This window comes from Scophthalmus maximus, chromosome 9, assembly GCF_022379125.1.
Source record: "Scophthalmus maximus strain ysfricsl-2021 chromosome 9, ASM2237912v1, whole genome shotgun sequence".
In the NCBI taxonomy this organism is placed as follows: Eukaryota; Metazoa; Chordata; class Actinopteri; order Pleuronectiformes; family Scophthalmidae; genus Scophthalmus; species Scophthalmus maximus.
The window spans coordinates 13,629,777-13,645,781 of record NC_061523.1 but is presented as its reverse complement, the minus strand read 5'-3'; the positions used below and the strand labels follow the sequence as shown (position 1 = coordinate 13,645,781).

The 16,005-nt window shown below is 40.3% G+C and overlaps 1 protein-coding gene across 1 annotated transcript in view; it reads left to right on the top strand.

The window, feature by feature from the left end:
* The window catches only part of LOC118319239 (dedicator of cytokinesis protein 2), an 83,265-nt gene that overhangs the window by 23,209 nt on the left and 44,051 nt on the right, over nucleotides 1–16,005 (top strand). The window contains exons 25-26 of the mRNA XM_035649478.2: nucleotides 11,384–11,526; nucleotides 15,877–15,972. Of these exons, the coding sequence (XP_035505371.2) occupies nucleotides 11,384–11,526; nucleotides 15,877–15,972 (239 nt within the window). The remainder of the gene's footprint in view (nucleotides 1–11,383; nucleotides 11,527–15,876; nucleotides 15,973–16,005) is intronic.

The window sequence follows — 16,005 nt, the reverse complement described above, 5'->3', positions numbered from 1 at the left end:
TGTTTGTGCATTTGGGTGTTTGTGCAGTGGTGCATTCTTAAGAGGTGTGTGCAATGGCCGGAATGTTGTTTTTGCTCGGTGTAGCAACAGGCCCGCTCATCAGTCAGTCGCTGCCAAACCAAGCCGGTAGCCGGCCCAGGATTTGGTCCTTTGGTATTGATCCTGGCTCGAATGATTGATTCCCCAGGGGCCAAGACGACAGGCCCGGCCCTCTAGCTGGCTGACAACATGCTCAGAGTTACACTCACCTGGTAAGAAGCGAGTAGAGGGAAGACAGCGATGAAAGTAACGGGAAAGGGAGTGATGGGAACAACAGGTAGAAAACGAGGGACTATTACAGGACATCATAGCAAATATCTGTCACAATGTGATAAACAGATGTCTGTCATGAAACAATTTTGGAGGCAAAGCACAGGAAAGATGCTGAGAAATGGGGAAGAGGCTGGTTGAACAAGAGGGACAAAGGGATTCGAGAAAGAAAACAGAAGAGGAGAGAAGAGATGGTGGTGTTGAATGAAAGAAAAACGGCCTGGGGCAGGGTGGAAATAATTTAATTGCTATTAAACAGTCCAGGAGTGATTAAAGTTTTCTGCTCACGCTGAATCTGTCAGCAAACCTGCAGGCTGTTAATCAGCGACATCCCCTCCTGCACCTTATTTATTTATTTGTGCTTATTTATTTGTTCATCCATACATTGGTCCATTCCATCTCATTCCTACCTCACCAAATTTGAGCTGACACTCAGATTAATTGAGATGCATTCTAGCATCGGGATGCTAATCAAAGGGCTTGTATGCCTGGGTGCCATTCGTCCAGCAGGCTGAAATATGCAGCAGAGCTAAATTAGATATTTATAATGGCTAATGGCCCCTGGTGTCCTTCACCGCAACACACATTTAACAACCCTACCTGTCTGTATGACTGTCGCCGGGGAAAAATGTCAAGCCACTGACAGTGTAGCAGAGGTGATGGAAGGGAAAGTGTGTGTGTGTGTGTGTGTGTAATTTTGAGACAGGAAAACACTTGCTTGCTCATGTTTGACAGAGAGTGACAATGAACAATCTTACAGGTCATTAGTTTTGTGTTTTACTGTATTAAAAAAGTGAATTCATTGGCCTCTGTTTGGATATCGAAAGAGATTTAAAAAGTCAACGATACAAAAATCTGGGTGGATCATAAAAGTTCCATCAATCTGTATTTAAACTATGCCTTGTCTTTAATTTATTGTGTAACTTACAGGGGGGTCCGTAATGATGCATTTGCTCCACAGCTTCCCCCCCTGCATATTGATACCGGAAGATTTTCTGGCCGGTTGACATTTTCCCATCTATCACCCACATTGTTTAAATAGCACAGGCACTCATGCTCATCTAATGCTCATGGGCATGCTGGTCTTAAAATTAAGTGAGGTCAGACACAGCGTTGACGCATATCTACCTTGCAGTGAAAAGTTATTGTGCGATTGAACAGAAAAAACCTATAAAGATAACAATAAAGATAACAATATTCGCCTGCCTCAGAAATTGAGCAGCACAAATACAGCAGCTTGACCAATCGTGACATGTAGGTATTTAAACATTTCCTCTGCAGAGAAGCCTTTCTGTTCTTGCTACATGGCAAACTATATTTGCAATCCCCCAAGCTGCAAGTGCAGCTGACTTTTAAAAAGAATGGGAGATAGCACGCACTGACTGTTTTATTCCATGTTTCACCCAAAACACACCAATGATTAATTATAAGACTAAGTACAACCCTTTTTAACCATGCACCTGGCGTCATTTTTACACCATTAAACTAACAAAAGTGGATTTGGACACGCCCTAAATGCATTCACTCCATGTGCTTTAAACCATCCACTTAGACTCCTAAAATATAACTCAAGAACTTTAGGCTGCATGAGAACATTAAATCATGAATCTGCTCCTCCCTAAGAAAAAGGGGTATATTTTGGTCAAAATCAGCAAAGACCAAAGATTTCTGTCTGATTTGGCGACATCTGTAGTTATACTTGAAATGTACTGTTGTTCACTTGTTCACTGACAAAATTCAAAAAGATAATCAAACAATCAGTTTGTGTTGCCCGTGTCCACTTGAAATTGACTCATGAAGCATGACACAATTTGATTCTATCAACCAGAAAAACATTATACAGCATCCGAAATCCTCCTGCTGCTGCTGCCTTGATATTCTGCCAGCGTGCTTTTACAAAAAGTTTTCTAATTCCGTAGCTCAGATCTTCTACAAATTGTTAAGATGTCTCTTCTTCCAGGTGTAGAACTGACTTCAGAATACTGCTGTTTATAAAGCACTGAATGGTTTAGGGCCAAAAAAGGTTTCTGATCTGCAGCTACGTCGTGAACCCTTCAGACCGCTCCGGTCTTCTGGGACAGGTCTGCTGTCTGTCCCTAGAGTCACAATTAAACATGGAGAAGCAGCATTCAGTTTTTTGCTCCATATTTCTGAAAAAAAACTGCAGGTCTGCTGCAACTCTCAGTTCTTCTAAATTAAGGCGGACGACTTTCCTGTTCGCCGCAACCTTCTAATAATTACTGATTTCTTATTTGCTTGCCTGCAATTTTTTTTCCCAACTTTGATTCGAAATGTGTGTGTGTGTGTGTGTGTGTTCATGTCCAGCATGGTTTGTTTTTCGCAACTGGTGGCACCCATGGGCAGTGTTTGAAGGGATTTGATTTTTTCCCCTTTAACTCAAAAATACTCTGATTTGTTCTGCATACGCTCCTGGGATTAAGGGTCTTGGCAAGCACATACTGTACACACACACAAAACACACACACACACACACATGAGCTGGCGCACATGCACAGATACACATGTGCATCCTGTCACATGGGATAATCTGTTTTTGAGACTAAATTAAATTTATGTTGCGCATTATGGCTTAATTTAGGCAAATTATACTGCCATCAGGCAATCACTGTGACAGATTGAGAGCATCAACCCTGATGAGGAAAAAAAAAGAACGAGAGGTCAGGGAGAGCAAAGAGCAATGGGCCAGAGGGATGAGTCTGTCATTTTGTTTGCCCACTCATTTCCCAAAGCTGGTCAAAGTCAATCCACTAACCCTCTTCTCAGTCTGCCGACATTTCCACTCGTCCATCTGTACAGCTGGAGAAAAGATTGCTGTCATGTTAGCCATCTTGTAGTAGCCCGCAGAGTAAACTGATTAAAGGAAACCCCAAGTGTTTTAATGCAATGCTCTTGTACGATTAACTGTTACAGGGAGGTGTGTGTAGAATATGGCATAGCAATTACCCATAAGGAAGACAATCCAAAAAGCTGTGCGATCGTTGGTGTAACTTTTCTTTCAGACTTATGGCACCACTGCATATAAACAGCAGAAATCTCATTACTTAAATTGCTTGCATTTTACTGCAACACTTTATACAGTATTATTGACATTGTTCACACCCGTGTCTATATATCCTCCTGCTGTAATTACTTAACAAATGCATGTCGGTGCTTGATCATTATGGAAGAGTGATGTACTGTACAGTTATTACCGTCAGGATTTAATCAGCGCTGAGTGATCTCTGTAGTCCACACCCTCTCTACCAATCAGCATTAGTGACGGGTCACTTTAGGCCCCAGTTATAATGAATATGGTTTTCTACATCTGGCTATTATAGAGCTTTAAATGACAAAGATATAGACTTTGATTAAAGATAGAACTCCTTGACTCCATGTGGTCTCAAGTATATGTTTAGGCCGCGTTAATATCTTACTTACACTACATTTTCTGTAAGAGCAGATGGACAGCCAATGACTTAAGTAGTGTGCATATTTTATGTGATATGTGTCAGGCTTGCCCTGAGAGTAAGGAAGTGTTTGCATGCGCCACAAGTGACCTGCATTTATTGTTATGCATTTTTTTCCAGCCATTATCAAAGCAGCTGGTTGAGTGATAATGTCAAAGCCGGCATCTTTACGGCATCTGACGGTGTTTGTGTGAGTGAGCATGTGTGTGTAAAACAGTGCTTAGTGATCCAGTGAGTGTCCATGTGCTATATTCTATGTTATAGTGACATATTAAGAGAATGTTTTTATGACGTACATTTAAAAATAAATAAATAACTGACGCGTACCCTCAAGCCATCTGAAAATTCTCATCTCCTCTCTGCTTCTCTTTTTTACGAGGAGTTACATTACATTAGGTTTTGTTACATCACATTATGGTTCATGTCACGCTTTACTGTAAATGCAGTGAGATCCTGCTCACGAACACCCAGCATAAACTGCTTGCTATACCTGTCAGAGGATTATGAATTTGAATTTGGTCCTAGACAGTGTGTGAGTGTGAGTGTGCGCCACAACTTATTTTTGACTGTTGTTTATCAGGCTAACCTTAAATGACTGTGCTTACTGTCGAGCTATGAGATGATCGTTCTAGAAAGTTAATGAGAGAGATAGAGAGACAGAGAGAGATCTCAAATCCATACATTACCGATAATGTATATTTCATTTTGTCTATCCATTCCATTAATTATTTTATTATGTTATCAATTATTGCTTTTCACACTGTTGTTAATTTGATTCCTTAGTTGTCTTTACCATTGTAATTGTGCCTTGGCAACACATGTGAATGTCTAACCAACAAAGCGTATTGAAATTGAAAAAAAATTGAAACAGAGAGAGACCGATAGAGAGAGGTTGTTGCTGTCATTCAGTGTCAGAGATGTAGTTTGGGAGGTTGTAGATGAAAGGGTGGAAGAGAAGAGGGACGGATGAGACTAATGGACCAAAGTGAATGGAGTTTAATCATTTTGGGAAATGCCTCTGTCTCACAATCTCCCTCCACCTCATTTATAGTCCGATCCATGCTTGTGTCTGACTGAGCTCATGGGGAAATGAATGCAGACAAGGACGGGGACACAATGGTCAATGTACACACTTTAACACATTCATTTGTTTGGTACAGAAGCTTTAACGTATGGGCACAGGAGCAACGTGACAGAACAGCTCGGTGTTGTTAGGAGCTGGCCGTCCACTGCAGAGCTTTGTGAAACCGATTTCTAATGATCGCCTGTGGGACTGGGTCATTATACTCAAACAGCTGAAATGTCTGGCATTGTAGATATTACAACAAATTACTGCATCGGTAATAATAGATTGGAGATAATATTTTAATACCATGAGAATAAAGATTCAGAGATTATTCAATCTGAACAAAGACAAAAAGATTTTAAAAGCTGAGATCAGATATGGGCTCAACCAGATCCAACATCTTTGTGATGCTTGACTGTCTTATTAGGGGACATTGGGAATAAGTCTGCCCATCAGTCAAAGCACCGTGCTGCGGCTCACCATAAATAATTATTTGGCCATTGATCTGCCTTGGTTAAATTGATCAAAACACTGTACCAATTATTTCTCACAACAGACGCTTTGCTTAATCAACTTAATAGTCATATGTGAGACAGAGCAGAGAAGGAGGAGGTAATTAGTGGATTACTCAGAGAGTGACTAAAACGTGGAAAGAAAAAGGAAACATAATAATACTAATTTACATACTGTTTGTTTGGGGGGTAATAAATAAGAGTGGCATCTGAAAACAATATAATAGTCTCATGTTATATGTGAAACATTCTCACAAAATATATACTAACACTAACCCTAATATTTAGGATTCATGTAATCCAAATGCATATGAAATTTCCATCCATATGGATTACACAGATTTAACATATATTTATGTAATAGTTCTAATCAACCAAATGTGTTTTTAATACATGATAACCATATGTACATATGTATATATTAATCAAATTTCTTTCACATTCGTGAGAAATAGGTTGATAAAACTAAAATCACAGTAAGTTAATACATTTTTTCATGTTGAATCTCTGTAGTCCAAATCGATGGGAATTGTATATGCAATCAAAATACATAAATCTTAAATTAGGCCTGCATATTTTTAGCATGGGTCTAATTCATTTATATTTGTCCTAGTTTCTTGTTATAGTAAGTTTTGGCCAATGTGTCTGTGTGTGTGTATTGGTAGACAAGCAGCTTTTACTGTGAGTGTGTTTACTTTGGTTTTGCTGACAGTATTTGTTCTGTGCCAGGTCTTATCAGCATCACAGGAAAACTCACTGTAAAAAATGTACTTTCAAACATCATTGCCATTGTATATCACCATTATTCACTAGTGCACCTCATCTGTAACTTATTGGCCTGTACTTTCAGGAAAGCACTCATCCACTTGGGCACAAGACAATTTTATGCACTTCTATGAGAAATATTATTATCCTTCTAAAACATTTTCAGACAGCTTTCTTGCTTTTACAAATCATACATGTCAAATATATTTTACCACCACACCAGTTTGACCCAGCGATTAAAAAGGAAGAGAGAGAGAGAGAGAGAGAGAGAGAGAGAGAGAGAGAGAGAGAGAGAGAGAGAGAGAGAGAGAGAGAGAGAGAGAGAGAGAGAGAGAGAGAGAGAGAGAGAGAGAGAGAGAGAGAGAGAGAGAGAGAGAGAGAGAGAGAGAGAGAGAGAGAGAGAGAGAGAGAGAGAGAGGGAGGTGTGGACAGACGGGCACAACCAAAATATAAATAGAAAATATGGGGCTTTAAATTTCAAATGGGGTTTGAAGGATGGAGCAAGGGAAAAAGTGAACAAGTAGGGAGGAAGATAAATGAAAGATGGAGTGAGAGTGGATGAGAGGAGACACCCACTGTGACATGGACAAATGAAAAAGCTGCTGAGAGAGACATTTAGTTGTCACCAAGCAGGAAGACAGTTGGCCCGGTCCCAACCCCCTCTCGACTCAGGAGATTTACTTGTCTTTGCGCCTCCAATCCTCTTCATTATCGTCTTTTCTATCACTCTAGATTCACCAAAGCAAGGGACGGCAACCAAAGTCAGAAAGAGAGAGAGAGAGGAAGATGCCCTCAGATTTATATGACTCTTAGAAATTTAGACTGCATCTCATTATCATGTGCTATAGTTTATTGTGCTTGGCTGTCAAATGAAAAAAAAAATGGACGGGAGAAGGGATGAGCTGGCTGCTGAGCCATCAAAGCTGCTCTCCATGGTGGCCTGCCAGCACTGGCGGCTCTCTGCTCTCACAAACTTGGTAAGCCAAACACATAACCACACCCTCACACAGGCACAAAGAGATTCAAGCTCTTGCACATCAAACAGCGTTGAAACGCCACAGTCAGAAACAAGAAGGGACAATTCACGCTTGGGCACGAAGACACACATTGTTCATAATTACCAAAGGCTGAGATTACTCCTAGAATAAATAGACATTTTGAACAAATATAGATGAGACCTTGAAACTCTGTTGGCATGAGTTTTGAACATGCTGTTTGGTGTGCGTCACCTGTGTGTACGTCTCTTTCTATGCACAAGTCTGCACACAGTCGAAGCTAGAAGAAGAAAACTTAAACTGCATCCTGATGTTTGCCCCAAGACCTTGATTTCCCTTCGTCTGTCAGTGCCCGCTGGCAAAGCTTTCTTCCACTGCATGGCTGAATTGATTTACTGCATTGTTGCACCGCCGGCGGTTACAAACCACATGCAACTGAGTCACTCAGGCAAGTGGGACTGTACCTACAAGCACACGTGCACATAGGGAAGTGGCACCACTGGGGCACATTTTGGTGTGTGTATGCCAGGCTGCGTCTTTTCCAGCATCTTGCGAATTTAATTGTTCATATCAAACTTTTTCAAATGTGAGTAGAAAGCATCAACTGGAAAAATGCAGATTTCAATTGGCTGGATCGTTTTTTTTTTTTTCTTATATATTATAATTTTTATGTAAGTGGATGAGACAAGACATGTGAATCAAGATTGAGGTTGTGGAAGGATATGTAGAGGGTCAATAAATAGGAAATAGGCTCTTCCTCGCAGTATGTGCTCTTAAAATATCTGTTTTAAAAAGTCCAAGAAGAAACGCAGCAAGCATCCATCATATTTGATTTGACATACTGTGAGGAGGCATCTTTTGTTTTCAGAAAAAAAGGATAACCCAATAATTTTTGTGCAAGGTATTTTTTCGCACGTGTACGGTTAATCTACAGTGCAATGCCCTTGAGCAGGAAGTCCTTGAAATAGCACTGATTTCAAATGCCCTGTTAAAGAACGACCTAAACCTGCAGCACACCCTTGTAGCTGGTGTTCTTACAAGACTGAAAGCCCCCAGGACAATGGTGCAGCTCAAAGGAGTCTCTGTGAAGGCCACCTCTCAGGCCGAAGCAGCAGATATTAACATTCTTGACTTTGTTCTATGTAAGGCAAAGAGAAATATCTGTTAAGTTAAAGGCGGTGTTCCACATCAGTGACTTAAGACTCAGCTGCAGAATCTGAAGGAGGCAAAGCCATCACGAAGGCCGTCTGTACTTCATCATTATTGATGCTCGAAGGTGATTTTAAGGGTGGGGTGGGGGTTGGGGCGCGGACCTAAGTAAGATCAAAAAAGGCAACACAGATCTGTCAAAGTAGAAGAGGTCCAGAGATGAGCGAGCAATTAGGATGCTCATGGTTTCCTGTTTGTGTCTGAATTATAAGCTGAGAAGTAGCTGAATAAACTAAAGGTGATATATAACTGCATACACGGGCTCCAAGAAGAACGTTTCAATTTCAATTTCTATTTGGAGCTTTTTTGACCATTGACCGAGCAAGTGAGTAATATAAGATATGCACAGTAGAAGAATACATACAAAGAAACTGCAAGTTACATAAGACTTAACATATGTATATTAAAATATAAAACTCCACATGGGAAGGAGAGATGCCTGCGATGTCTTTTATATTATTTAATACTACACACTATTCATGTGCAGTAATGCAATGAGTTTCATGTTTTATTCCACCTGCCTCCACATTCACATGAGGTCAGTGTGGCACAGACCTTGAATGTTGCTATTATGGTTATTTTTTTCATTATGCCGGGCTCCTGACACAGGAAAAACAAAACGCACATAGTTTATTACACAAAAAGATACCCTTTCAACACCCCCCATCTGCTCTCTATTTCACTTCCTCCACCCCTGAACATGTTGCACCAAGAAGTATCGGAGGGGTTTATTTCTTAGATCAATAGAAATAAAGAAGCAGGTGGCTTCGGGGTCATTTCACCAGGGAATGGAGCTCTCCACAGTTTTAATGGTACATCACGCTCCCGGAAGGCAGATGGATTAATTTCTTGAGCTTGTGCACACAAAAATACCGCAATAAAACACAACCCATTGTTTGCTCTATCTGAGAGGAAAAAAGATGATGAGTTTCTGCTTTGATGGATTAAACAGGTTTAGTGGGGCTTCCACTAAAATACAAAGCTGGCAGTTTCCAAAACACCATTCTCTTGGGCACAGGCCTGTCATCTCACCTCGTTCATTGTGTTTAATTTGTGTTTTGAAATTGAACATAATGCATTGTGTTATGTTTCATTGGCATGACACTAAGGTACAACTTTTTGTTGTCATCCAATCCTTCCCAGCATCTCCTTTAAACCTCTCCCTCCTCCCATTAGATTTGCGCTACCTGTCCACGTCTCTTTGGCCTCCTCCTCCCTCCGTGTGACTGAGTCATTGAGGACCTTCAGTGACTCATCTGATTCCTCTGGTGGCATGCTGGTGGGATGGAGTGACTGTTGTGATGAGGGTCAACTCAGCAGGCGTGGAGGCTTGGATCAGTTAATAATGCAACTAACGAGCATCAGGCCAAACGAGCTTTTAATGGACTCTGTCTACCTGCGGCTACAAGAGAGGGGTGGGGTGACGGAGATGGGGGAGGTGTGTGTGTGTGTGTGTGTGTGTTTGGGGGATGGTGGCAAAGATAAAAAAAAGGGAGAGGTCAAGGTAGTCAAGTGGAAAAAATAAGAATGATCACTTAATATTTAAGTGCAAGATAGTACATGATTTGTATTGACAGTTAAACATGTGACCTTGAGTGTGATCCATAATCCAAAATTGTATTTTTATCTTCTAACAAACATTAGCATTAGAAACTTTTTATAGAATTACATCTGCTGTTGTGGGAAGCCTGCTCTACACACGTAAATCATTTGAATTGGTGTGGAGGTACAGTAAATGTAATGTTTACAGCTTCATTATCCTTTATTTAACCAGGAAGGTTGCATCGAAATACAAAATCTCTTTTTCCAGGGAGTCCTTAACAGGGGCGAATCAATTTAACTTGGACTGTAGCTGTGTCTGGTATTTTAGGCCTCCATAAATATCAGTGATGTGAATTTTCTCTCACAGCGTGTGTGGTCAACCTTTCACTAAATCCTCAAAGGAATTTTACATGGTTTCAGAAGCCTAAATTCAGCCCTGATTTTTTTTTTCAGCCCCATAAGAAAATTTGCTTTTTGGCACAAAAATATTTCATATAGGCTATTTCAAAAATTCAAATTCAGTAAATGCTGTTTTTGAAAGTATTTTTCAGGCACTGAAACTCATTCATCAGTCTGAAAGTTAATGTTGTACTTTGGGAATACAATTCCAAACAGAACTCTTTTAAAGTTCTTAGTCATTCTATTTAACTACTGAGTCACATCTTTAATTCATTCATTACATTTTTTACATACCGTTCATTGTCCAAACCCCGGTTATTACATCCGTTGAATGTTTTTTTTTATTATCGTAGGATCTCCCTCCCCAAGTATTCCATATAATGATATTATAATCATTATAATCACTAATAGGCACCATGTGCATGGAGCACATTGTTTCATTATATGCCTAGTATGGATCGCACTCTTCCAATCTGAATTTAACTGCTGAATAGGAAATAACTTTTGGAAGATTAATGACACATCAAAAAAATCCAAAGAAATTGCGAAGAAAAGATCCACTCATGAATATTATTAGACCAGTAGATTTCAGAAAATTGTGACGGTCACTGCTTTAATGAAAAGTGCTAAAATTGCACATCATCTACTTCACTCAGGTCTGCTTTTTACCTTACAGTGCATTCGATACAATAGTTCTTGAGTGATTTTCTTATTCCCAGAATGACATTGTAAACTCCAAGAGAAGATCTGTGAACAATTAACATCCATAAAGGATTTATGGAACGGTAAAGCACTCTTTGAGACAAACTGACACTTTGGAACAATGGTACTTTGTCCGGTTCTAGCAGCTCTGCAGCGGTTCTCCAAGGTTCTCCTTCACAGATTCTCCTTCTGAATTAGGCTCCGTCTTCGCTCATCGCAGAACTTGCCTGCCTTAGATCGCCTCCGTCAAAGTGAGGTCTTATGAAAGCAGCTAATAGTCACCCACCGTCTCACAATTTTTTTTTCTTAGCAAAAATATATATATCTGCCTGCTGTATTATTGTGTGTCTGATGTTAAATCTTTGACCTTGTGTCTGCTTGTTAAATCTTTGACCATGTGTGTTTTTGCTTCTTCAGAGTGCCGCGATGTGTTGCTGCCCATGATGCTGCGGGAGTTGAGCGGGGCACTGGTCAGTATGGCTGACGGGCCTCATGACGAGAGGAGAAATAGTCTGGAGCTGCTCAACAACATTCTGGAGGTCCTCAGCAGGGACAGTGTGGTGAGACATACGGCAATGCTTTTATTCAAACACAGAGTTTCTGTCGGCTCCTGTTTATCATCCTGCAAGATTGTTTCAGATATGTGAGATCTAATTCTGGTTACAATAACTTTATGAACTGGAGTGTGCCCATTTTTCTTGTATCTTTAATAGCACTCAATGACTTAATCACACAGCCTCTGCCCGAGGCAAGATATCAATTTCTTCTTTCTTTCCCTGTCAACATTGTCACTTCATTTATCTTTTCATGTCTATCTAGATTCTGTCATTAAGAGGTCTCTGCACAGACATAATGAAGAGTCAGTGGGAAACAAAATCAGACCCTAAGGCATCATACAGGGCACAAGTGACTCATCCTGATGCCAGGAGCAAGGAGTAGCCACGGCAGTTTAGAGTTTGTCTACAAAAAAATAAATTGTCAAAAAAACAAGATACTAATGAACACCAGATGTTTTCAGTTGAGGCAAACCTGTAAACAGAAACTGGTGAGTGACTGAACTGTCAAGCATCAATTGGTCTGAAACAACACAATACCTCCTTCTTTAAAAAGCATTATTACATTATATGAGATTAAAAATTAATTGGCCCACAAATTAAAAGGCATATCCTGTATCGTTAAGGATCATGGAATTCATTTTGAAATACCCCTGAGCTCTGTAGCAGTCCAGTGTAACTTTTTCTCCTCAACAATGCTGTGACTATAGCCTGGAGCAATTTGGTTTACAGTCCCACAGTCGTGCAATGAAGCAGGTCTTGGCCAATTAGAAATGAATTGTTTTTGTTTCAAGCATGTTGCTTCATGTTAGTCTTTTGAAACAAAATCCAGTTACCCCTCTAACTAAACAGCTTTAATACGCACACAACAAATACAACACCAGTGTCCAGCCATGGGCTTTTTATTTGCCATGGCAGGTTGTTGACAGCCTGCTGAGTCTTTGAAGTGAAAGTATGGTTTTATTTCAGCTCTATTTATTGGGATACAGTAGTACTAATGAAGCATGAGCCAAGAGAAGAGAGAGTTAGAGAATGGAGTTGGGTGAATATGATGTGACATGTTTGCGTCAGTTGAGGTATGAATACAAAAGCAGGCAGTGACAGACTATCAAAAGGACATGACGGGTACAAACATGTGCAGACTGCAAAACCTAAACTAATGCAGGTTTGCTATCAAACTACAGGAGCACCAATGTCTAAGTTCCAACGTTATATATTCACCATGTTCACATGGTGGCCATTTTCCTCTGACGTCATGCTCAGGGTGGTAAGCTCAAATGCTGTTGTGAAAACCATAATGTCATATACAGCATTCACGTGTTCTCTGAATAATCGGAAAAAAATTTCCAGGCTCGGAAAATTCACATGAATTCCACCTCAAGTCTGGAAAACAACTAGGGAAGTCTGAAAATGTTGGTACACGAGTTGCCCGGCTGCTGATGTCATACATATTATACCAATGGACATCATTTTACAATCCGCTCTAAAAAGTAGTGTTTAATGTGAACTACTCAGATCATACACTTTTGCCACTTGCAAACTGCATGTCCATCTCTCGCAAAACTGTGAGTATTACGAGTAATACACGCATGTTTGAAAATATTTAAATGACTGTCACACCTGATATTTCTGAATTAAAACACCTTTCCTTTCACATCATGACCCTTGCACTGTTTGGACCTCAGACTATCGAGTGATTCCTAATTCTTAATCTCATGATGATGATGGTTGATGATTGCAGCAGCCCTACATAGTCCTTGTTCTTTGTACTGCAATCCGGAAACAGTTGTTTGCCAATGCATAGCCCCTCAAACACACTGATGTGTTATCTGGCTCAAAAAGCAATCTATGCAGGATTAGTTTTTGAAACTATTCAGAGAAAAAGAGAAGAGCAGAAAAGTCAAGAGGCATGAAAACTGTTCATGGCCATGCAAGGATGAAAAAAAAAAAAGGGAATGGATAAGTGTCCATTTAGATTTAACAGATTTTACAGCTGAACAGACAGAGGGGAACAAGTTTGCTTAATAAAAAAGAAAGGTGGAGGGATTTTATAACAAACAAAAGGAGTAGTTAGGGGGAAAGTCTGAAATCTGGATGGATGAAAGAAAAAAGGTGCAGAAAGTAAGAAAAGCTCAAAAGTAGAGGTGATGGGAGATGTCTCGCCTCCTCGTGTGCTTTCCTTTCCGTTTTTCACCCATCGCTCTTTTCCTCTCGGGGTGGTACCTGATTTAGCTGTCACTCAGCAGATATCTCCAAATTATGGAAAGGGATTCGCAAAGACAAACAGAGATGGGAGAGAAGATGAGGCAATAGACAGATGCCCATGTCAGTAGGAGAGTTTGTGATGAATTCACAAGTAACTTGTGTGCGCAGCAGGGATCGGAGTGATGAAGAGAGGATACTGATTAAAGAAGACAAAGAGATGTGCCTCACCAGAGCTTTCTTACCTCCTCAAAACAATGTTTTCTGTTTTTCTTTTTTGTATCATGATGCTGGTCGAGATAATAAACCAGCCCAGTTACAGCTTGGATCAAAAAAACAGAATATCGACTCGCGTGTTTCTGTTCTGCATGAGAGAGGGAAGACATCTCATTCTCCTGCTCTGAGACGTCTGTCTGACAAACTCTTTCCAGAGCACCAAAATACCTACTGTGAGCCAGAAAAACATAGGCGTATTTAAAGTCAACAGCTGCGCCTCAGCCTGACTGGTAGAACGTGTGCGTTTAGGTGTGTGTGTTTCTGAATTTGAGGTCGTCTGAGATGGAAAAGACACAAACGTACGCAGTTGTTTTGTTGATGTGTTCTGTGGCCATGAGTCAGTGCATATAAAGAGGTTTAATCACGCTCACCTGATTCTCACCAGGCCCTTTAAATCGTCTCCCATCAGGCACACACACACACACACACACAAACACACACACACACAGTCACACACAGTCACACACACACAGTCACTCACACACACACACACACACACACACACACACACACACACACACACACACACACACACACACACACACACACACACAGAGCATGGTGTCTTTAAAACTTTGAACCTGTTCCCTACCTCTGTTATTTTTAGACCTCCCCTCTTCTTTTTCATGCTCTGCTGATCAGCTCTTACAAGGACATACAAGTGTACAAGGTACACAACACACACGCACACACACACGTAAAGTTGGGTCAGATTATTCTAACAAAGGTTCACACAAAAAAAGGAAAAATGCACACACAAATGCATCCAGCGGCACTAATGCTAATATCAGTTTTCATGTAGCAGATGCTTCACTAGTTGACTCACGACCCTCTGGCAAGTCTGAGTCAGCTTCTTATCACCAGGTTCATTATCGCATTGTGTGTGTGCGTGCGTGTGTGTGTCATTATTCAGGCCCCATTTCTCTTGATTGTGTTCACAGATCATCACACATGATAAGCACAATAGCATAAATATGTTGTCCATTCAAAGTTAAACCTCATTTCCAGAAATATATTATTGTATATTGATATTGAGGTATTTGATATAAAACATCACAATATTGTCGTCTGAATTATCACCAGTGATACATATTGTTTGGTTCTCAATTTAATTATTACAAAATTTGAGTGTTGATAGTTATCGTGGTCTCAAATATTGTCTGCTGTTTGTATTTTCCTTTTGCCTTTAATGGACTAAACAACAAAAATACATTTCTTCCTGTGTGAAGGCTCTCAGAGCAAAGCGTTATTGTAATATTTTAGGAAACAGTAGTTTGATTCAGGACTGGTCTGTGCAAAAAGACAGACAGACTGTTAAATACGTCTCACCCCTTTCCGTTCCCTGTGGGCAGATGCAGGAAGAGAAACATGACAGAAAAATGTCTTCAAAGGGAAAGGGGACGATATGAATATGAAAGCAGGTCACCAAGAAAAATCCACAATCACATGTCAGGATACTTTTGTGGTTCAAATGTCCACACTGACGATGATTAACTGAACGCTCTGAAAAGATTTTCTGAAAAGTGAGTGGACCTTAAATTTAACATTCAGAAAACGTCATTCTCTTCCCTGTTTCATTTGATCAGTCATCAATCCATTCAGAACCAAAGTGAAGCTTTGGACTGTGGAGAGTTTTATTTGATAGGAGGGGGTAAACAAACAAAATGTGATTCAAAAATCTGAGTCTCCAACATGTGGTCGAGAAAAAGTTCTGACATGTTCCAGGAAGCAGCACCAACATTATGCCTGAGTGGCGATGGTTTTGTTTGTGATTATACTTGAGGAAATCTAACAATCTGTGTTTTCCACCTACACCCCTCTCTGTCATCCCTCTCAATCTTTTTCCCCTCTATCTTTTTCTCTGTCTGTTTTTTTCAGGGGGAAACATTTCAGCATATCCAGGACATTGTGGTGTCTCTGCTGAGGGTCATCAACCAGACAGTCATCACAATGGGTCGTGAGCATGCGCTGATTGTAAGTACATGCAACTTTGCATACGCGCCACAT